Below are 24,938 nucleotides of genomic sequence, written 5' to 3'. Positions count from 1 at the left end.
TAGATTCTTAGTTTATTTAATAGGTTCTTCGGATGTTTCTCTCTCTCTCTCTCTGTCCTTTGTTCTGGCTGTTTGTATATTTGGTGGTCCTGTAGGTAACATCTCTCTGTCTGAACACTTTGATTGCCTTGACAACGGGCAGTAGGAAAGATTATCTTTAATCACCAAGTATTGTTCTCTGACTATAAATGCGGTAACCTTCCATGGAATCCCACACTCACCTGACGAAGGAGAAAGCCTCCGAAAGCTAGTGATTTTCAAATAAAACAGTTGGACTATAACCTGGTGTTGTAAGATTCCTTACATTTCTGAACATAAGAAATAGGAGCTGGAGCAGGCCATACGGCCCCTCGAGCCTGCACCGCCATTCAATAAGATCATGGCTGATCTTCGACCTCAACTCCACTTTCCCGCCCGACCCTCATATCCCTTGATTCCCCTCGAGTCCAAAAATCTATCAATCTCAACATATTCAACGACTCAGCATCCACAGCCCTCTGGGGTAGAGAATCCCAATGGTTCATGACACACTGTGTGAAGAAATTCCTCCTCATCGCAGTTTTAAATGGCCAACCCCTTATCCTGAGACTATGTCCCCTAGTTCTAGACTCACCAGCTAGGGGAAATAGCCTCTCAGTATCTACCCTGTCAAGCCACTCAGAATCTTACATGTTTCAATGAGATCACCTCTCATTCTTCTAAACTCCAGAGAGCATAGGCCAATTCTACTTAATCTCTTCTCATAGGACGACCCTCTCATCCCAGGAATCAATCTAGTGAATCTTCGTTGCACCACCTCCAGGGTAAGTATGTCCTTCCTTAGATAAGGAGAACAAAACTCTACACAGTACTCCGGGTGCGGTCTCGCCAAAGCCCTGTACAATTGTAGCAAGACGTACTCCAACCCCCTTCCTATAAAGGCCAACATGCCATTTGCCTTCCTAATTGCTTGCTGTACCTTTTTTTATTCGTTCGTGAGATGTGGGCGTCGCTGGCAAGGCCAGCATTCATAGCCCATCCTTAATTGCCCTTGAGAAGGTGGTGGTGAGCCACCGCCTTGAACCGCTGCAGTCTGTGTGGTGACAGATCTCCCACAGTGCTGTTAAGTCGGGAGTTCCAGGATTTTGACTCAGCGACGATGAAGGAACGGCGATATATTACCAAGTCGGAATGGTGTGTGACTTGGAGGGTAACGTGCAGGTGGTGTTGTTCCCATGTGCCTGCTGCCCTTGTCCTTCTAGGTGGTAGAGGTCGCGGGTTTGGGAGGTGCTGTCGAAGAAGCCGTGGTGAGTTGCTGCATTGCATCTTGTAGATGGTACACACTGCAGCCACAGTGCCCTGGTGGTGAAGGGAGTGAATGTTTAGGGTGGTGGATGGGGTGCCAATCAAGCGGACTGCTTTGTCCTGGATGGTGTCGAGCTTCTTGGGTGCTGATGGAGCTGCACTCATCCAGGCAAGTGGAGTGTATTCCATCACACTCCTGACTTGTGCCTTGTAGATGGTGGAAAGGTTTTGGGGTATCAGGAAGTGAGTAACTCCCCGCAGAATACCCAACCTCTGACCTGCTCTTGTAGCCACAGTATTTATGTGGCTGGTCCAGTTAAGTCTCTGGTCAATGGTGACCCCCAGGATGTTGGTGGTGGGGGATTTGCCGATGGTAATGTAGTTGAATGTGAAGGGGAGGTGGTTGGACTCTCTCCTGTTGGAGATGGTCATTGCCTGGCGCTTGTCTGATGCGAATATTACTTGCCACTTATCAGCCCAATCCTGGATGTTGTCCAGGTCTTGCTGCATGCAGGCTCAGACTGCTTCATTATCTGAGGGGCTGCGAATGGAACTGAACACAATGCAATCATCAGCAAACATCCCCATTTCTGACCTTATGATGGAGAGAAGATAATCGATGAAGCAGCTGAAGATGGTTGGGCCAAGGACACTGCCCTGAGGAACTCCTGCAGCAATGTCCTGGGGCTGAGATGATTGGCCTCCAACAACCACTACCATCTTCCTTTGTGCTAGGTATGACTTCAGCCACTGGAGAGTTTTCCCCCTGATTCACATTGACTTAAATTTTACTCCGGTTCCTTGGTGCCACACTCGGTCAAATGCTGCCTTGATGTCAAGGGCAGTCACTCTCACTTCACCTCTGGAATTCAGCCCTTTCGTCCATGTTTGGACCAAGGCTGTAATGAGGTCTGGAGCCGAGTGGTCCTGGCAGAACCCAAACTGAGCATCGGTGAGCAGGTTATTGGTGAGTAAGTGCCGCTTGATAGCACTGTCGACGACAACTTCCATCACTTTGCTGATAATTGAGAGTACACTGAAAGGGCGGTAATTGGCCGGATTGGATTTGTCCTGCTTTTTGTGGACAGGACATACCTGGGCAATTTTCCACATTGTCGGGTAGATGCCAGTGTTGTAGCTAGTTCTGGAGCACAATTTTTCAGCACTACAGCCGGGATGTTGTCGAGGCCCATAGCCTTTGATGTATCCTGTGCACTCAACTGTGTCTTGATATCACGTGAAGTGAATCGAATTGGCTAAAGACTGGCTTCTGTGATGGTGGGGATATCAGGAGGAGGCCGAGATGGATCATCCACTCGGCACTTCTGGCTGAAGATGATTGCAAACGCTTTAGCCTTGTCATTTGCACTCGTGCTGGACTCTGTCATCATTGAGGATGGGGATGTTCACAGCTGTCCTCCTGTTAGTTGTTTAATTGTCCACCACCATTCACGACTGGATGTGGCAGGACTGCAGAGCTTTGATCTGATCCGTTAGTTGTGGAATCACTTAGCTCTGTCTTTAGCATGTTGCTTCCGCTGTTTAGCATGCATGTAGTCCTGTGTTGTAGCTTCACCAGTTTGGCACCTCATTTTTAGGTATGCCTGTTGCTGCTCCTGGCATGCTCTTCTACACTCCTCGTTGAACCAGGGTTGATCCCCTGGCTTGTCGGTAATGGTAGAGTGAGGGATATGCCGGGCAATGAGGTTACAGATTGTGCTGGAATACAATTCTGCCGCTGCTGATGGCCCACAGTGCCTCATGGATGCCAAGTTTTGAGCTGCTTGATCTGTTCTGAATCTATCCCATTTAGTACCTGCATGCTAACTTTCTGTGTTTCTTGTACGAGGACACCCAGATCTCTCTGAACATGAACATTTGTTAGTTTCTCACCATTTAAAAAATATTCTGCTTTTCTATTCTTCCTAGCAAAGTGAATAAACTCACATTTCCCCACATTATACTCCATCTGCCACCTTCTTGCCCACTCACCTTAACCTGTCTATATCCTTTTGCAGGCTATTTTTGTCCTTCTCACAGCTTACTTTCCCACCTAGCTTTGTATCATCAGCAAACTTGGATACATTACACTCGGTTCCTTCATCTGAGTCATTAATATTGATTGTAAATAGCTGAGGCCCAAGCACTGATCCTTGCAGCATCCTACTAGTTACAGCCTGCCAACCTGAAAATGACCCGTTTATCCCTACTCTCTGTTTTCCGTCCATTAACCAATCTATCCATGCTAATATATTACCCCCAACCCCATGAGCCCTAATCTTGTGTAACAACCTCTTGTGTGGCATCGTATCGAATGCCTTTTGGAAGTCCACATATACTACATCCGCTGGTTCCCCTTTATCTACCCTGGTAGTTACATCCTCAAAGAACTCTAATAAATTTGTTAAACACGATTTCCCCTTCATAAAACTATGTTGACTCTGCCTAATCCTATTATGATTTTCTAAATGGCTTGTTACAACTTCCTTAATAATGGATTCCAGAATTTTGCCGATGACTGATGTCAGGCTAACTGGCCTGTAGTTCCCTGTTTTCTCTTTCCCTCCTTTCTTGAATAGCGGTGTTACGTTTGCTACTTTCTAATCCGCTAGGCTCTTCTAGATCTAGGGAATTTTGGAAGATCACAACCAATGTATCCACTATCTCTGCAGCCACCTATTTTAGAACCCTAGGATGTAGGCCATCAGGTCCAAGGAATTTGTCAGCTTTTAGTCCCATTAGTTTGTCTGGTACTTTTTCTCTACAGATATTAATTACTTTAAGTTCCTCACTCTCATTTACTCCTTGGTTCCCCACTACTTTTGGTATTTTTTGTGTCTTCTACTGTGAAGACAAATACAAAATATTTGTTTAACATCTCTACCATTTCCTTATTCCCCATTATAATTTCTCCTGTCTCAGCCTCTAAGGGACCAACTTTCTGACGCCTTCTAATAGTAATACTGTTTCTCATTTGAAATACATCATTATATTTGCAAAGTGTATTTTCTGCTCTTAAACTCTCAACTATCTGTACATCGAGTTCATCCATTCATAGTACTTCCATAGGTTAAGTAATTCACTATGTAAGACAGCTCTAGTCTCATTGTTGCAGCTGTACTTAGTGCTTGCAGAAAGTATTGCCATCACAGTGCCAGTGTATACCAGCCACAGACAATAATCCTGATTCCTGAAATCCAACCTACTCCACTAACGTCATCCTTCCTTCTCATGTCCACTAGCATTCCTTTCAGATAAGGAGAAGGGGAGGTGATAGATTTTCCTTTGTTGTAATTCTTGTTTATAAGAACTGATATTTTGGGGGAGGTATAGTAGAGCAACATGTATGGTAGAGCAACTGTCTCACAACCAGATGATTTTGTCTTTGAATTCTGGAGCTGATTGACAGAAAGACGTAGACGGGGATGATGGAAAAAAAACATAGAAAAGTTTGCCATCCTTGTAAGTGAAGCCTCTTTGGCCCATTAGAAAGAGTCATTGATTCTGCAGAACTCTAACTCAGTTTGTTCCACCATCCTTGTTCAAAGAGACTTTTCTGTGAATGGTTCTTATGTAGAGAAAAAAAATAAGAAATTAAAACATTTCTTGTTTCTTACAGGTATACTTGTGAAGACATTGACTTCAACCTACGGACAAATAGCAGCGGCTTACTCCTTTGTCGATTCAATCACTTTAGTCTCATGAAGAAACACATCCAGGTTGGAGGACATAAAGATTTTGTTATAAAACCCAAGATCATGGTAAGGAATATCCCATGATATTAAGTTTTTTGACCACAGACTTGATCATAAACAAAAATGTATTTCGCATCACCTGATATTGAACCTCTCGCAAGAGGTTACAGTGAATCACCTCCATGTGCCTGCCACATGATCTTTACATGATTTTTAAGTTTTTATACCTTGTTGATAGAAACCATTTGTTTTTGTGCTGGACTGCAAATGAGTTACATTTTGAACCAAATATTTGCATTCTCTGGAGAAAGAAAATTTAACGCTTCCATTGACTATTTCACGCATAGATATTTGTTTCACTTTCAACTTCCTTTTTACCTGACACTTCTTTCTTCCCTTAAAACTTGAAAAAACTGACAAATATTTTTAAAACTATTTTCCACTTTTCTAAAGGCTGGGGAGTTTTTGCCCCAATATGGCCATTTACCTTTAAGTGACCACTCCCTTTAATTCTGAGCAGCAGCCCTTTAAGTAGTGTGCTCCAGATTCCATGGGCCTCCCTGTACAACACTTCCTGTGCAAGGCTCAGGCTGCAGAGGAACATATAGAATCATAGAATGGTTACAGTATAGAAGGAGATCATTCAGCCCATCGAGCCCATGCCAGCTCTTTGTAAGACCAATCCAGTTACTTCCATTCCCCCGCTCTTTCCCCATAGCCCTGCAAATTTTTTTCCTCCAAGTATTTATCCAATTCCTTTTTGAAAGCTACGATTGAATCTACTTCCACTATCCTTTTAGACATTTGTGTCATCAATTTTGAAATTGTGTCCTGTGCATCCAAATCCATGTCATTAACATATATCAAAAAAAAGCAGTGGTTTTGGTACCGACCCCTGGGGAACACCACTTTATAGCTTCCTCCAGCCCGAAAAACAACCGTTTACCACACTCTCTGTTTCCTGTCACTTAGCCAATTTCGTATCTGTGCTGCCATTGCCCCTTTTAGTCCACGGGCTTCAACTTTGATGACAAGCCCATTACATGGCACTTTATCAAACACCTTTTGAAAGTCCATATACACTACATCAACCGCATTGCCCTCATCAACCCTCTCTGTTACCTCATCAAAAAACTCAAATCAAGTTAGATAAACGCGATTTGCCTTTAACAAATCTGTGCTGGCTTTCCTTTATTAATCCACACTTGTCCAAGTGACTATTAATTTTATCCAGGATTGTCGGGCTTCCCCACCACTGAGATTAAACTGACTGGCCTGTAGTTGCCGGGTTTATCCTTCCACCCTTCTTTGAACAAGGGTGTAACATTTGCAATTCTCCAATCCTCTGGCACCACTCCCATATCTAAGGAAGATTGGAAGATTATGGCCAGCACCTCTGCATTTCCACCCTTACTTCCTTCAGCAACGTGGGATGCATCCCATCATGACTGGGTGACTTATCTACTTTAAGCATAGCCAGCCTTTCTAGTACCTCCTCTTTAGCAATTTTTAGCCCATCTAGTATCTCAACTACCTCCTCTTTTACTGTGACTTTAGCAGTATCTTCTTCCTAGGTAAAGACAGATGCCTCCATGCATAGATCTCCTTTTTGGTCCCTAATCGGCCCTACCCCTCCTTATTACCCATTTACTATTATATGCCTATATAAGACTTTTAGATTCCCTTTTATGTTAGCTACCAGTCTATTTTCATACTCTCTCTTTGCACCTCTTATTTCCTTTCTCACTTCCCCTCTGAACCTTCTATATTTAGCCTGGTTCTCACTTGTATTATCAACCTGACATCTGTCATACAGCCCCTTTATCTGCTTCATCTTATTCTCTATCTCTTTCATCATCCAGGGAGCTCTAGCTTTGGTTGCCGTACCTTTCCCCCTTGTGGGAATGTACCTAGACTGTACCTGAACCATCTCCTCTTTAAAGGCCACCCATTGTTCGATTACAGTTTTGCCTGCCAATCTTTGATTCCAATTTACCCAGGCCAGATCCGTTCTCAACCCACTGAAATTGGTCCTCCTCCAATTAAATATTTTTACTCTAGATTGCTGCTTGTCCTTTTCCATAACTAACCTAACTAAACACAACTATATGTTAAAATGATTTAAGTCTTCTGCACTTTCCTTCACTTATACCTAACATTTTTAAATTGAAGTCTACAAAATTGGACCTATTCTGAGTTCAAATTAGCTGTGGAGTAAAATTTACACTTGGGTCAAATAATGCATCAATGACACTGAAAATAGTTGGTATTGTAATGTGTGGCTGATCCTACCTGGTTGGTAAAAATTTTAAATCCAAGCTAACTTGCAGATAGTTGCAGTTAAAGAACTGTTCAAATGTTTTTCCTGTTTGGCATTAGAGATAATCGTCTGCTGCAACTAAAACCCCTGTATATTTAATTGATTTATTTATTTATGTTTGAGGATTAGGTGCTGAGGTTCCAAGGGTTCTGGTTTACTGTAGTGTATGCAGGAAGAAATAGTCTTGGAGCCTTGGACTGATCAGTGGTAACCTTGCAGTGACTCATTTTTCTTCCTGACCTGTTCATTGACAGCCTTGTTTCTTTGTGTACAGGTGAGCGAAAGCCTCAATATGATTTCAGCCTCTCAGTACGTCTGTGCTCCAGACAGTGAAAGCACAATGCTGGCTGCTCCTGCCCAGTTTCTCCTTGAGAAGTTCCTGCAACATGCTAGTTACAAACTCTTTCCTAAAGCTGTACGCAACAGTAAGAACCCAGTGTTAGCCATTGATTGCTACATGAACCTGGGTCCTGAGGTGAGCCTTTGCTTAAATAGATTACTACAATGAACTAGAATGTCAACCATGCACTCATCTTGAATGTGAGAAGCTCATTTCACCACTCTGGTAGTGACATTGGTATGGTTCTTGCAGCATACACGGTTTAAATGATACTGCAACAGAAAAGAATGTCAAGCAGGTACATTATGATAAAAGTATGTTCTGGATGAGATAATACAATAACATGTATTTATTTTAATTTATGTACTTGAAGATGTGACCTTTGCCATAAAAAGACAGGAGACACTTGATAAGTACCCATTGGTCTATGAGGTCATCATATGCATAAATCCTTCAGAATTGCATTAAGATTTAATCATTTAATATTAACATCAATTTATTAAATTAATATTAAAATCAATTAATTTTAATCGACCTGCAATGGATAGTTGTGAAGTTTCTTCTGTCTTTTCTTGGAATCCTTCATTTAACATCTTGCTCACATAATTTATTTTATTAATATGCATTTTTCAGGCCAGCTGTGTAGGTTGGGCACAGTGCTCAATGTAGCTGTATGCCAGTTGCACATAACCTCAAGACTGACGTTCCACTCCCTAGCATTATTGCAGTGTTTCTACAAATTTCTGCATTAGATCTCAGTTTGAGAGCAGGGCAATTATTATTTATGAACAACTTAAACTGAAAAATATGGTGGAACGGTAGCTCAAGTAAATGGTTCTGGCTTATAAGCAAGAACCAAATATTCCTTACACATTTCTCCAAAGATGTATGTATTTAACTTTGTTGTTTTTTTTTCCCATTCTCAGATTTCTGTGTGTTATGTAAGTTCGCGACCTCACTCAGTTAACATAAAATCTGAGGAGGTGTTGTTCAGTGGACTTCTCCTCTACCTCTGTGACTCATTTGTTGTTGCTGACTTTCTCAAGAAATTCATGTTTCTTAAAGGTAATGGGACATCAGTTCTTCTATATGTTGTTGCTGAAATGGCTTATACAGGATGGCGAGGGAACTCAACTGATATTTAACTTCGCTATTCGATGAGTTTCCTTATTTCTCAGCTAGGGTGTTTAGATGTGGAGATGCCGGTGATGGACTGGGGTTGACAATTGTAAACAATTTTACAACACCAAGTTATAGTCCAGCAATTTTATTTTAAATTCACAAGCTTTCGGAGGCTTCCTCCTTCCTCAGGTGAACGATGTGGAAAAAAGTGGAAAAAATTTTTTTTTTCCACATCGTTCACCTGAGGAAGGAGGTAGCCTCCGAAAGCTTGTGAATTTAAAATAAAATTGCTGGACTATAACTTGGTGTTGTAAAATTGTTTACAAGGGTGTTTAGAGGCAGCACTGTGTGGAAACAAAGTGCACCATCTTGGAAATAGGCAGTGAATCTTAGATCACCTCCTGCTAGACAATGCTGGAGTGAAATTGACAATGTTCATGGATAAATCTAACTCATTCATGTAGGCTGGAGGACAAAGTGACAAATTTTGCTACGAGGAAAGAAAAAATTACGGTGGAGGGGAAATTACATCCAAATAATAATGTACAATGTAGTGATTACTTATTGAACAGAAAATTTTGCAGAAATGATATAATAACTTGCTGTGTCTGCTGCCACTTTATTTTTTTAGTTTCATATTTTTACACTGCATTTATATAAAGGTAGAAAGCCTGCTGCAGGTTTCTGGCAGTGCTCTCTAGGTGTTGCACTCCGCCTCCCTGAGAGGAATCATTTGATTTCTGCTCTATGGCCTACCTCTCCAAGCTGCAACAACTTAGCTTCTCTCTCTTGACTTTTTGCCCATTTCTTGCTGCCAAGGTAGCCTTGAATTGAGAGGGCAGAGAGCAGTATATGATTTCACTTCAGCTGCTGCCACAATTGCACAATCAGCCTGTTGTAACTGTGTCTGTTGTTTATTCCTCTCCCCTAAAGTCTGACCGTACAATTATTGAAAAGTGTTTTAAATGGCAGATAGATTGCAATTACTGGCAGCAGTAGGCCTTGAGCCCTTGTTATGAAGTGGGAAAACAACACTTTAACTGATTGCCTATGGGTGAGATTACATAATTTAGAAGATGAGCTTTGAAATATTGTATTTTGGGGAGTTCATAAATTAATATTACTTGTATGTGCAATTAAAGGTGCCACACTTTGTGTGATTTGTCAAGACCGAAGTTCATTACGTCAAACTATTGTACGTCTGGAGTTGGAAGATGAATGGCAGTTCCGGCTGCGTGATGAGTTCCAGACAGCCAGCAGCAGTGATGATAAGCCACTTTATTTTCTTACTGGACGGCATATTTAAACTCACTTCGGACGGCAAGAAACGACAAGCAAGGGTGATGGGTGGCACTAATAACAGTGTGACAGAGCACAATTTATAATTCCATGAGAGGAAGGGTAAAGTGGCACAGTTGTGCAGAAAAAAATCAGAATTTGTTGGTAGTCTGACCATGGTCACTTTAACAAACAATTATATCAGAACAAAGACAAAGTCCTCAGGGATAAGAGAGGGCTGCATTCCGAGGTCAGTTTCTTCAGTAACTCCAGGAGAGAGTGTAATGTGCGAGGAAAATGGCTTTACATGCGACATGGTACATCAACCTATTCAACGTGGCAGAAAATGCAGTGTGAGCTGCAGAATGTTTTTTTTTTCTCTCATTGGTTTGACCAGAACTACTTATTTTAAAACATGTCAAAGTAGACCTGGATCAAAGAAGAGTGAACTACCGTCAACAGAAGATGCTTCACCGAAAGGAATGGAACCAAAGTAGTGGAGTGAAGGCAATTGAAGATTGTATGTTGAAGATTCTCCGTCGTCACTATTCTGACTGTACGTAATTACAGTTAAGCTCAGGGTTTACAAATAGGTGACAATGGAGAGGGGTTGTCCGTAATCATGCTAACTATTCTCTTAACTATATATTTTTTTGTTGTTTTTGTAGTATATGGTTTCATACTTATTTGGTGTAGTACTTAACCCATCAAAGATTTTTTAGAAAGCTCACATATCTTCTGGACATTTTAATCTAAATGCATTATTAGGGAAATTGCAAGATTTCATTACATGATGCTTTCAGTGGGAGTATTGCTGTAAATTTCAATGGCATCTTGTCTAGAAAAAAATTCTGACCATGCACAATGCAGGCCTTTGTTCATTTGTAATTTCATTTAACAGAAAGATAGTCTGTGTTCTCTCTTGTGTATCCTTCCCAAGACTATTTTTCTATGTATTACACAGGCAGTTGTATGCTTTTATTTACACTTACTGCACCACTGTTTTCATTAGCTGCTAATTTTATTCAAGTAATTATCCACAATGCATTGAAGCATAGGTTTTGGTAGGCTGAATGTACAGTCTTGACACACATAAAATCTACATTCTTTCTATTTTAAATATTAAAATGGTAAAAGCTAAATGCTATAGAGGATGGAGGCAATGTGGTTTTCAGTTTTCTTTTTTGTACAATACATATACGTAAAGAGTAAATCTGCACTAGTATCACACATTTTACGTTTCCCTGCTGTGTTGCCTGTAATGTGTCATTTTTTATTATTTTTTTGTTTTTAAGAGATGTTCTGTGGGGATATAAATGAATGTAACATTGATTTAGTTGTAATTCATCCTAACTATCACTGTGCTACACCATACCATGTTGACTAGTTTTTATACACCTACAGCAGTTCAAACCTGTAGGAGAACTCCTTATAGGATTCATATATGGGATGCAGTGATAATCTCAACAGCAACTCAAAGACAAAAGAGAAAGATAACAAATGAAAATTTGAAATTAGTGCCAATTTCCCCCTGTCCCCAAATTTGATAATTTACACCTGAACTAAGGATCGTAAAATTAAAATACTGGTTGGTATTGGGATCTTTCTAAAAGAATAAATGTTATGTGATGTGATTACTTGGTCTGCAACTATTTTAAGAGTAGTTTGACTTTTGACCCAAGTCTGAATATCTGATTATACAAACAAACATTTTAGAATAAAAACATTAGCATATGAAGAGAGAAAAATTCAACACATTTTTAAGTTACAATTCGAAAGTGTCAGTACAGTGTTAACTTCAGGCTACACAGACACAGGCCTACCAGCAGCAATATGCATGTGCTCTGATAATAAAGGTGGTCACGGGAATTGCAACGGGAAAAAAAAAATGATTTTGTTGTTAGTGAGATAACCATTAAAGCAAACTCTATTGCTGTAAATATTGCCAATTACAAATGAACAAGGTTTATCTTTTACCTTAGTATAGTTTCCCCCCCTCTCCCCCCGCCCCCACATGCACTGTACACAATTTCTTGGCTGAATTTTCAAGACAATTACAGAAATTTTTGAACTTTTATATCCAGTGTTATGTGAGCTTTATACAAAAGTTATCTGCCTTAGGAGTTATGGGTTTTAAAGGTATCCCGTGACATTGGTGTCAGGAGATGCATTATGGCAACATAAAGGGTAAGTCTTATTGTCACAGATCTCAGGTAGCTTTGTATTACATGAATGTATTGCTGAAGTTCAAATTCCACTGACAGGACTTAGTGCTGCATTTTGCTTACTATGGCCTAGACTAGAAGTAGCTAAATAAGTTATAGTCCTCTCTATCTGAATATTGGTTTGTATGTACACTTGCAACAGGAACTGTTTGAATCATGTTCTATCTCCTTAATCTAACCTTTAATTATTGTGAAATCAATATATTTTGCTGTGATTGGCGTTCTGCCATAGCATAGCACCCAGTCCTGTCACTGAACTTTGTGCATTTTATGACTGAATGTATTCTGTGTTAGTTAGAACACCATTGTAAATCCATGTTTTAAATTTGTAGTGCATAATATAAATTCTTCTGCATATGTTGTACTCTACATACCAGGAGCAAGTTAGACAGGCCAATTGGAAAATAAGTGGAAACTCGAATTTCAGGCTGGAATGCTAACTTTCTGTTCAACTTCCTCTAAGGTTGTTCTCACACAGCTGGCTGCTGTTCTTCTGCTGACGGAATTTCCCTGTGTACTATGTGTAGTGAATGTGAAACAGGTTCTTTATAAAACACATTTATGATTTTGCTACACATAGCACAGAGCAAATTTTCTCCAACTATTGGAATGTATTGCTTTCATACTGCTGATTTGTATCGGAAGACTTCAGTTGAGAAAATGCTGGAAAAGCACAGATTGGGTCAATATCTGAAAAAAATAAGATCACATTTCAGGTGTTCATGTTCTGTATCTTGGCACATGGTGTTTGAAATTCTAAGCAGTCCCTTAATGTCCCCTGCTCCTAAGCTCTGAATCCCATATATAGAACAGGAAGGGAATAAAGGAAAAGCAGACCTTTTAAGAAAAGAATTGCCTATGACTCTGGCCTATTTTCAAATAATTTTTATGAGCCACACATGGTCATACAGTAAAAGTTGCAAGAGGAACTAGCAGCAGTCTCCTCGTCTCTACTTTGTGACAGGTAGTCTTCTCTGGGCGTTATTGAAACTCTGGTAGCTAAGGGTGTATTTCTCAGAGTTCCTAATGTTAGAGGATCAGGAATCAGAATCATCAGATCCAGTAACTTCTAGCTTTGGAACCTGATACAGGGGCAGTTATCTTTTAGTGCTGTTATTACCCAAATGGAATGGATCTTAAATATAATCATGCCAGGGTTTAGGCTGAACATACATTGATTTACCACTGCTTGTCTTGGTAAGGTAAGGTTTTGTAGAGTTTTGAATATTCAAAGTAGTTTGAAACACAGTTTAGTAGATAAACTGTACAGATAACAATCGTAAATTGATCCATGAAATTGGCTCCTACCTCAGCATATTATCTCCAGTATGGTTCATGTGCCCCATCCCCAACCCAGGAAAGAGTCTAGACATCAAGATTCTGATGGCCTTAGATTTTGTATCATGCCCTTGAGATAAGCACGTTTCACTACTGACAAAATTTATTAGACTACCTTGGCCTAGCACCAAAAAGAGGAACTACAGGACGTTGTCCTTGCATGCACAATACCTTTCACAGAACTCTGACTACAAGTCAGCAGACTCCATTTTTAGGTATTGACTGATGCATGCAAAATTGACACTGCCAAACCATCAATCCATTCCTTACAGCTTGCCAGTATCCACGTTTTGGGGGTGCGTAATGAAACAAAACCTTAATGGTGAATTTGGCATTTCAAGAGAAGATCTTCACCAAATTGAAGAATATGGGGCAGATAATGTCCAAGCAACACTCCAACCTTGGAAACGTTGGGGACGGGGGAGGCCAGGGTGAAGGTGGGGGTTCAGAAACAGTTTTTTTTTGGAACATTGATATTTGAGAGTTTTGACAGCATTGTAGCACCGTCGTCAATCCATTTATTAATGCTGGTGTAAAGAAAGCTGGAAGTATCAGCAAGTTTTCTGCTACATCAGGCAACACCTTTACCTATTCGCCATTAGGGGAACTGTAAAGGTGCCTTTAACAGGTTTTAAGTATCTAGTACTGATTGCAATGATCCCCATAACAAGGAATTATTTGTCATCTCCAGAGCCCTATGTACACCTTGCCTTTGTGTCATATGCCAGTACCCATGCTTTTGGACCCAGCAGGTTCACTAGATATCAGTAACTGAATGAGGGGCACTGAAGCTAAGAATATATCCAATGACAAGTTCTTACCCAAAATTCTGATGTATTGATTATGTAACAAAGTCCACCTCAAGGCAATCCTTACTAAGAGGTAGAGTATGTTGCACTCCCCAGAGACACCTCCAGCGGAGGATAGTCATAGGTTTTATTCTTCCTCGTGTAGCCCTCACACTCATCTTTGTAATCCTAGTTTTGAGGCTCTTTACCTAACCTCTTCAGCTATATTTAATGGTATGGTATTTTCACAAGTGCTCTGAATAATACTTGTAAACAATTTTACAACACCAAGTTATAGTCCAACAATTTTATTTGAAATTCTGAATAATTCTCCACATCCTGAATAATACTAGTAGATTTGGCTTTGGCAGAAACATCAGTTGACAATATCCTGAAAGGGATGGGTTTCCAGATTCTGCTTCCCCTCTTACCATCTTTCTGGTTGTGATGCTCAAACACCACTGAATCTTGACACCATATCCTAAAATGTGGCCCAGCCATTGTCTTGGTCTCCTTATACAGCCCACAATGCCCTTCTTCCAGTTCATGTCTTGAGTAACATACACATTGTAGATTCTACCATGCCAGTGTTTTGAAGTAGGCTTTAAATGCAAAGGCACATCTTCTTTCTGGATCTAGAACTGTTGAAATGGGAAAGGTCTGTGAAGTAACATAATTGCAAAAAAAGTGAAAACTGAACTTGCCCACTTCCTTTATGTAGTGTGGGAAGGAAAAGTGCCACTCCAGCCTGAAAGTCCCTTAAAGGTTGTCCCATTAATTTTCCCAGTTGATTTGGATAGTTTACTCAATGGTCTGTGTAGGATACCTTCATTCAAAAAAAGGAGTATTACACCTAAAGGTGAGTAATCTTTTTTTGTTGCATGTAAACAGTAGTTGATTCAAATGCAAAATCTAGTATTAGGTTAGCTGTAGAATATGAACAACTTAACTGTGAAGCTTAAATTATGCAATGGCTTTTTGTAACTCTATAGGATGTTTTATCTAATTGCTGCTTTATCATTATGTTAATTCTGAATTTAATTACTTTTTGGATCCCTAAATATGGTGAATTTTGTTTTGCCAACCAGACCTACCTCAAGTTTCAACATTTGTACAATGTTTGTGTCAAACTGTCTTGCTGCAATCGTGGTTTCAGTTTGTTTTGAATGTGTTAGTTTACTTTGAATGTATTAAATTGACATTTAAACTGAAATATTGGTTGAAATTATTTCTTTAGTTACATTAAAAATAAAAACATTTTGTCTGTAATCTCCCAATGTTTATGAAAGTTGCCAATTGTATAATGTTGGATTTATGTGCATAATCAGTATTTTTTATGTTGAAAAATACTAATAGTATATTAGACAATTGATCACAATGGGATCAAAACAACTTCTTGTATTTATATATTGCTTTGATGTACTGAAATGTCCCAAGGGCACTGCACATTAGGGGGAAAATGAACACTGAGTGTTAGAAGAGTATGGGGAGATGACTGAAGATGTGGTTGGAGACATAGGTTTTGAAGATGTAGATAGATGCAGGAAGATGGAGGGTTTCAGCAGGAGAGTGGAATCCAGGATCATGATGGCTGAAGGCTTACCCCCTATTGGTAGAGTTTAGGAGGAACGGGAAGAGAGGAGGGTTCAAGTTGGGACTAAGGGCTTGAGGTGCTTGCCAAGATAGGGTGGGCTGAGGCATTTTGAAATGTCTTCTGGAAATGAAGGTCAATAACTACAGAGGTGATAGGTGAACTGCGGGGTGAATTTCCTCAGAATTTCTATTGCCCTATTGCTATAATTTTGTTAGAAGTTCGACGGAAACCCTGTTTATGCGTGTAATCAGGTTTCTACCGACATTACAGCAGCGGTGCGAGAGAGCTGTGAGGAAATTTACTCCCTGCACGTACCATGGGATAAGGTGAGTGGCAGAGTTCGATCCAGGCCTAAATTTGATGAAAAGTATCCAGGATTATACATGTCAGAAATATGAGTGCACATTTCCTTTTAGCTTTTAGAATGTGCTAGAAAAATCTTCAAATAATTGCACTGAATTTTAGTGAACACTAGTTCATCAACCAGTGAAACTTTTCCCTCAGTTATTTGACAGGTTGTATGACTTTTTTTTAAAAAAGCAAGGTAAAAAAGAGAGGCTATTAAATCTTCATAAAGATACAGTACCGCTCCGTAAAGCAAAGATTGAAAAACTAATTAAGTCCATTTATAGTTGCATAATTTAGAATATGTACCAATGATTCAGGTATAAGTTTAGATTATTAGGGCTTTTAAGTTAACCATTTTAATTACCTTTATTTTTCCTTTTCCAATGGTTTGACATCCATTGAATGAAAACATGAAATGGGCAGGGAAGTATTAAATATTTGAGTTTACAATGTCTAACATCTTGTAATTACAGGTTTGCATTTTATTTTTTGGTGAAAGCTTTGATTTCTAGATCTTAAGCAGGTTCAATAAGTATGCTGCAATATTCTATGAGAACTCGAGTAATGTCTCAATTTAGATGTCTTTAATTGGAGTTTCAAAGCTCAATGCAATATATTTTATGTGGTTTATAAAGTTCCATCTCTTTGCATGATGATTAATTAAAATAAACTGACACTACTATTTAAAAAAATAAACTGAACAAATCAAAATCATGCTTATATCACAAATTATCTACCAGTGAAGGCAGCCCCTGTTTCGCTATTTGAAGGGGCTGCACCTCTAGTTCTGGCTGCACTTCAGTCCTATGCTGCGGTTCTTTGGCCACCTGGTGAGGGGAGGGGGGTGGGGGCGTGGATGCGGTAAGTCAGAGGACCTCATAGAACCAAAGAAAAGATACAGCAGAGATGGGGCCATTCGGCCCATTGTGTCTGCGTCGGCTTGAAGAACAACCAGGTGCCCATTCTAACCCCACCTTCCAGCACCCAGTCCATAGCCCTGCAGCTTACAGCACTTTAGGTGCAGGTCCAGGTACTTTTTAAAAGAGTTGAGGGTCCCTGCCTCTATCACCGATTCGGGCAGTGAATCCCATACACCCACCACCCTCTGGGTAAAAAGTTTTTCCTCATGTCCCCTCTAATCCTTCCGCCAATCAGCTTAAATCTATGTCCTCTAGTTCTTGAACTCTCCGCTAGGGGAAACAGGTACTCTCTGTCTACTCTATCTGGGCCCCTCAATTTTGTACACCTCAATCAAGTCTCCCCTCAGCCTCCTCTGCTCCAAGGAAAACAACCCCAGCCTATCCAATCTCTCCTCATAGCTGCAATTTTCAAGCCCTGGCAACATTCTTGTAAATCTTCTCTGCACTCTCTCCAGAGCAATTACGTCCTTCCTGTAATGTGGTGACCAGAACTGCGCACAATACTCCAGCTGTGGCCTTACCAGCGTTTTATACAGTTCCATTAATACATCCCTGCTTTTGTATTCTATACCTCGGCTAATAATGGAGTGCATTCCGTATGCCTTCTTCACAACCTTATCTACCTGAACTGCCACATTCAGGGACCTGTGCACATGCACTCCAAGGTCTCTCACTTCCTCTACCCCTCTCAATATATTCCCATTTACTGCGTGTTCCCTTTTACTGTTTGCCCTCCCTAAGTGCATTACCTCACACTTCTCCGGGTTGAACTCCATTTGCCACTTTTCCGCCCACTCCACCAACCCACTTGGAGTCTACAGCTATCCTCTTCACTCAACTACACGGCCAATTTTTGTGTCGTCTGCAAATTTGCCAATCATGCCCCCTACATTCAAGTCCAAATTATTAATATATACCACAAACAGCAAGGGACCCAACACTGGGCCCTGTAGCACACCACTGGAAATGGATTTCCATTCGCAAAGACATCCATCGACTTTTACCCTTTGTTTCCTGTTACTGAGCCAATTTTGGGTCCAATTCGCCACATTTCCCTGTATCCTATGGGCTTTTACCTTTCTGACCAGTCTGCCATGTGGGGCCTTGTCAAATGCCTTACTAAAATCCAAGAAGACAACATCCACCACTACCCTCATCAATCCTCCTTGTCACTTCCTCAAAGAATTCAATCAGATTTGTAAGGCATGACCTTCCCTGAACAAATCCATGCTGACTATCCCTGATTAAACCATGCCTTTCCAAGTGACAGTTTATCCTATCTCTCAGTATTGATTCTAATAGTTTGCCCACCACCGAGGTAAGACTGACCGGCCTATAATTGTGCGGCCTTTCCCTTGTACCCTCTTTAAACAATGGTGCTACGTTTGCAGTCTTCCAGTTCTCCGGTACCTCCCCTGTATCTAGTGATAATTGGAAAAATGATCCTCAGAGCATCTGCTATTTCCTCCCTAGCTTCCTTCAATAGCCTAGGAATCAATCCATCCAGCCCTGGTGACTTATCAACTTTCAAGGATTTCAGTCCCTCTAGTACTTCCTCTCTCATTATGTTTATCCTATCCAATATTTCACACCTCTCCTCTTTAACTACTACGTCCGGATCATCCCTTTCCTCTGTGAATACGGAGACAAAATATTCATTTAAAATCCTACCCATATCCTCTGCTTCTACATACAAGTTACTCTCATCATCCCTGATAGGTCCTACATTTTCCTTAGCTATCCTCTTCTTAATGTACTGATAAAACATCTTTGGGTTTTCTTTAATCTTATTAGCTAATATTTTTTCATGCCCTCTCTTTGCTTTCCTTATTTCCTTTCTTACTTCATCCCCATACTTTCTATACTCCTCTAGGCTTTCTGCAGTACTTAGTTTTCTGTGACAGTCATAAGCTTTCTTTTTCTGCTTTATCTTGCCCCGTATACCACTAAATAACCAGGGGGCTCTAAATTTGGTAGTGCCATCCTTTTTCTTTGAGGGGGCGTGTCTGCATTGTACCCATAGAATTTCACTTTTTAGTACCTCCCATTGGCTTGCCACTGATTTCTCCTCAAATAGTTGTGTCCAGTCCACCTCTGCCAAATCACCTTAGTTCTGTAAAATTTGTTTTCCCCCAATTTAAAACATTTACTCCTGATTTAACTCTGTCCTTTTCCATAATACTGCTAAAACTAACTGAATTGTGGTCACTATCCCCAATATGGTTACCCACTGTCACTTCACCCACTTGCCCATCTTCATTTCCCAGGACTAAATCTAGAATTGCATCCCCTCTTGTTGGGCTTGTCATGTACTGGCTAAAGAAGTTCTCCTGGACACCGAACAAGAATTTTGCGCCCTCTATGCCCCTCACACTGTTTGAATCCCAGTTGATGTTAGGGTAGTTGAAGTCCCCTACTATTATTGCCCTCTTATTTTTGCACTCAGAAATTTGCCTACATATTTGTTCTTCTATCTCCCTTTCGCTATTCGGGGCTCTATAGTACACTCCTAGTAGTGTGACTGCCCCTTTTTAATTTCCTAGCTCAACCCATATGGCCTCGATTGATGATCCATTTAGCGTATCATCCCTTCTCACAACTGTAATTGATTCTTTAACCAATAATGCTACCCCCCACCATCCTTTTTTATCACCCACTCTATCCTGCCTGAAAAGTCTATATCCAGGGATATTGAGCTGCCAATTATCCCCCTCTTTAAGCCAGGTTTCCATTATAGCAATGATATCATGCTGCCATGTGTCTATCTGTGCCCTTAGCTCATCTGCTTTGTTTGTAATATTCCTTGCATTGAAGTATATACCCTTTAACCCCGTCAAATTCCTGTGCTAAACACTATTTAACCATTGCTTCTTTTGCCTTTCTGAGTCGCTAACTACGTCACTAACTGCTTTTCTACTTCCTGTTTCCTGGTCTGAATTTGTCCTATCTGTACCTGCCCTTTGGTTCCCATCCCCCTGCCATACTAGTTTAAACCCTCCCCAACAGAACTAGCAAATGCCCCCGCAAGGATATTGGTTCCGGTTCTGGTTGGGTGCAATCCGTCCAGCTTGTATAGGTCCCGCCTTTCCCAGAATCGGTCCCAATGCCTCAGGAGTTTAAACTCCTCCCTCCTACACCATTTCTCAAGCCACGCATTCATCTGGTCTAGTCTCCTATTTCTGCTCTCTCTAGCACGTGGCAATGGGAGTAATCCTGAGATTACTACCTTAGAGGTCCTGCTTGTTAATTTATTCCTAACTCCCTATATTCTGCTTGTGGGACCTCATCCCTTTTTTTTAAAACCGATGTCGTTGGTACTGATATGGACCACGACCTCTGGCTGTTCACCCTCCCCCGTCAGAATGTCCTGCAGCCACTCCGTGATATCCTTGACCCTAGCACCAGGGAGGCAAAACACCATCCTGGAGTCACGTCTGCGGCTGCAGAAACGCCTATCTGTTCCCCTTACGATGGAATCCCCTATCACTCTAGCTCTTCCATTCTTTTTCCTCCCCTCCTGTGTAGCTGAGTCACTCGTGGTGCCACGGTATCAGCTCTTGCTGCTTTCCCCTGATAAGTCATCTCCCCAACAATATCCAAAGCGGAATATCTGTTTGAGAGGGAGATGGCCCTAGAGGACTCCTGCTCTACCTGCCTAGTCCTTTTACTCTGTCTGGCGGTCACCCATTTCCTTTCTGCCTGCATAATCTTTATCTGCGGTGTGACCACCTCACTGAACGTGCTATCCACAATAATCTCAGCATCGCTGATGCTCCACAGTGAATCCACCCGCAGCTCCAGCTCCGAAATGCGGTTAGCCAGTAGCTGCAGCTGGACACACTTCCTGCACACGTGGTCGCCAGGGACACCGATAGTGTCACATAGCGCAGGAGGAGCATATCACAGGTCTGAGCTCTGCTGCCATGACTTGCCTTAGATTAAGCTTGTTAGTTACTCCCTTTAAAGAGTTTACTCCTTTAAATTACTCTTAATTTAGAATGTTAACTACACTAGGGACCTTGATTCACTAAAAAACGCTACTTGCTATAACTAAATTAAGTTTAGTTTTTTTTTAAATTTAGTTTTATACTATGTTACTTAGCCCACAGTCCTAAGAAAGAAGAAAACAGAAGAGATACTCACCACCAACCACCGACCTGCCTTACCAGTGACATCACACTGCAGTTTTGTTTTGTTGTTGCTGTGACCTGCTCTCAGTACGCTCCTCTCCACTCTGCTGACTAAACAAATGCACCTCACCCCTTACTGAACCAAATCCCCTCACTCACCAAATTCCCAATTATAGACTCTGTCGAAACCAGACTCTGTTGATAGCTGCTACTCCGTGCTCCCTCACTCTGTGCATTAGTAAAACCTTTCTGAATTTATGTTAGCTAGAATGCCAATCACCTGAGTCAGCCCCAGCTGACAGTAGATTACCAGTTCTAACCAGTCACCTAATTAACTAGGTGACCAACTGTCACTTCAGGCTGCTTGTTTACCACTAACTGAAAACTGCAAATTAAGATTAAATTTAAGTTAAATGCTTGATGCCAAACTTAATCTCGTAGGTCTGTACCTGGGCTTGGTCAAGGTGACCATCCACAGGTCCAGGCTAGATGCAGCCCATGGGGGCGGGTGCACCTACTGCCTGCCTCTCTTCCGCGGCTTTCTCCGCACCCGGGTGGCCCTGGAGAGGGAGCACGTGGTATCTGCTGGTACGCTTGAGGCTTTCCGCGACCGGTGGGGCACTGCAGGGACTGGAGTGCACGGTGGATCAGGACAACTGTATTCTTATTTAATTAATATGATTTGGGTGTTTATTGTTTGTGCCAAAATAAAAGATTTTTAAAAATAATTTATGGTGGCACTTTATTAGTTTATTAGGGTTCATGACACTAGGCAACCCGGTGTTCTTCTATGGGTTCACTCAAAGATACCTACCAGTGAAGAATGTTGTATGTTATATTCAGCATAATTTGTAATTCTGAAATCAGAAAAATCATCTTTCAAAATGGTTACAAATTCCTTTTTGTGCAAAGCCATCAAATATCCCATGGTCAGCCATATATATGCTACCTTGGATCAAAATTATTTCTAAATCTTTTTGTACCACCTCATATAATTCAGTATACAAACTGTAAGATTTATTTATTTAGTAGAATATTTTGTCGAATTTTTTTCCATTATATTAGTAGGTCCACAGGAATATGCAGATGATTCAGATTTCTTTCACTGTTCTGAAAGAACTTCACAGGACTCTTGTGTGTGGGTTGGGGGGGGGGGGGGTATGGAATTAATGATTTTTAATTGAATTTAGAAAAGAGAGGTTTTCCACTGCCAAGTTCATTACAAGAATGTTGCATTTTGAGCTTTTCAACCATTTTGCCATGAAAGGAATCTTGGGATAGTCTATATGAGTGTTGCTTGAAAGTTGAATCTTGTTCAAAGCACATAGTTACAGGATAACCAATACTGCAGCAGCTGGGACAAAGAAAGCAATGGCATATTAATGAGCCCCCCATAAGCAAACGAGCCAATCATTGCAACTGTTAAGCTTAATGAACTGGGGCAATAGGTATGTAACATTTTGCGATTTTTGACTTTTTTTCACAGAAAAGATTTGGGAAAATGAGCTACATTTCAGGCTTATATTTTAAAGTGAAGTGTATTCACACATGTTTAAAAAGGCAGAGGTGGAAGGTGATTAAAATGCTAATGAGCCGGGCTTTGAAATTGTTACTACAACTTGCATTTATAACGAACCTTCAACGTCGTAAAACGTCTCAAGGTACTTCACAGGAGTGTTATCAAACAAAATTTGACAGCGAGCCACATAAGGAGATATTACGACAGGTGACCAAAAGCTTGGTCAAGGTGGTAGGTTTTAAAGGAGCATCTTAAAGGAGGAGACGTAAAGAGGCAAAGAGGTTTAAGGCATGAATTCCAGAGCTTAGGGTCTATGCAGCTGAAGGCATAGCCGCCAATGGTGGAGCGATTAAAATCGGGGATGTGCAAGAGGCAAGAATTGGTGGAGCGCAGAGATCTCGGAGGGCTGTAGAGCTGGAGGTTACAGAGATAGGGAGGAGTGGGGCCATGAGGAACTTGAAAACAAGGATGTGAATTTTTAAATGATGGCGTTCCCGGACCGGGAGCCAATGTAAGTCAGCGAGCACAGGGGTGATGGGTGAATGGGACTTGGTGCAAGTTAGGATACAGGCAGCAGATTTTTGGATGAGCTCAAGTTTATGGAGGATGGAAGATGAGAGGCCAGCCTGGAGAGCACTGGAATCGTCAAGTCTAGAGGTAACAACAAAGGGTTTCAGCAGCAGATGAGCTGAGGTAGGGGTGGAGATGGGCGATGTTATGGAGTTGAGGATAATCAGTCTTAATTGACACTAGGCAACCCGGTGTTCTTCTATGGGTTCACTCAAAGATACCTACCAGTGAAGAATGTTGTATGTTATATTCAGCATATGCTGGAGCGAATATGTGGTCGGAAGCTCATCTCGGTCAAATAGGATGCCAAGGTTGCGAATGGTCTGATTCAAAGACTGTAAACAATTAGTAATCTGTTAGCCTGTATTTGTAATCAATTGTGTTGGGAAGTTCCTGAACTTAAGTGTTCGGCAGCAGTTGTCCAGGATAGGCCTGCCTCTTGAGTTATGTGAACGGGAAGATATATATAAAAAACATATCCAGTCAATCGGGGTTTTTAAAGAGAAAGCTGCAAGGGCAAATTTTTCCCAGTCTTCGGAGGTTAGAATTCACGAGGACAGTTATTTTGTTAGTCAAGCTAGGTAAACATAGTTTGTTCATTATTTTGTATTATTATGAAGATAAGTTGTAATGATTGAACTAAGTGACTCTGATGATAACTGCTCTGTTATATGTTCACTTGCTGTTAAACAGCTAACAATTCTGGCCTTGTCTTACCAAGTCCTAGAAGGACAAGTGCAGCAGGCACATGGGAACAACACCACCTGCACGTTCCCCTCCAAGTCACACACCATCCCGACTTGGAAATATATCGCTGTTCCTTCATCGTCGCTGGGTCAAAATCCTGGAACTCCCTACCTAACAGCACTGTGGGAGAACCTTCACCACACGGACTGCAGCGGTTCAAGAAGGCGGCTAACCACCACCTTCTCAAGGGCTATTAGGGATGGGCAATAAATGCCGGCCTCGCCAGCGATGCCCACATCCCATGAACGAATTTTTAAAAAGTATTTTCTGGCAGCTTTTGAAAAGATTCAAGAGGAGCACATACGACAGGAATATCTAGTTAAGATTTCAAAGGGGTACTATTGTTAGACCCTAAACTTGTAACAAGGTGTGGAGATGCCGGTGACGGACTGGGATGGACAAATGTATGGAATCGTACAACAGTTGTATAGCGTTGGTTGGAGGTCCTGTGCAGTGAAGAAGTCGTGCTCGAAGTTGTGCATGAAAATGTTGGTGTATTGGGGTGCGAATTTGGTCCCCATGGCTGTTCCGTGTGTTTGGGTAAAGAACTGGTTATCGAAGGTGAAGACATTGTGATCAAGGATGAAGCGGATGAGTTGTAGGATGGCGTCTGGAGATTGGCTGTTGTTGGTGTTGAGTACTGAGGCTGTTGCAGCGATGCCGTCATTGTGGGGGATACTGGTGTAGAGTGCCGAGACGTCCATCGTGGTGAGAAGTGTT

General features: G+C 41.2%; 1 protein-coding gene across 1 annotated transcript in view; it reads left to right on the top strand.

Annotated features, from left to right (window-relative positions):
- Positions 1 to 15,603, top strand: part of greb1l (GREB1 like retinoic acid receptor coactivator) — a 339,711-nt gene extending 324,108 nt beyond the window's left edge. The window contains exons 31-34 of the mRNA XM_067979743.1: positions 4,904 to 5,045; positions 7,574 to 7,774; positions 8,566 to 8,704; positions 9,904 to 15,603. Coding sequence (XP_067835844.1) covers positions 4,904 to 5,045; positions 7,574 to 7,774; positions 8,566 to 8,704; positions 9,904 to 10,067 — 646 coding nt within the window. The 3' untranslated portion in view covers positions 10,068 to 15,603. The remainder of the gene's footprint in view (positions 1 to 4,903; positions 5,046 to 7,573; positions 7,775 to 8,565; positions 8,705 to 9,903) is intronic.
- Positions 15,604 to 24,938: the final 9,335 nt, after the last annotated feature.

Source organism: Heptranchias perlo, chromosome 3, assembly GCF_035084215.1.
Source record: "Heptranchias perlo isolate sHepPer1 chromosome 3, sHepPer1.hap1, whole genome shotgun sequence".
In the NCBI taxonomy this organism is placed as follows: domain Eukaryota; kingdom Metazoa; phylum Chordata; class Chondrichthyes; order Hexanchiformes; family Hexanchidae; genus Heptranchias; species Heptranchias perlo.
Note: the sequence above shows the minus strand (reverse complement) of the source record. Positions and strands in the feature narration are given on the sequence as shown.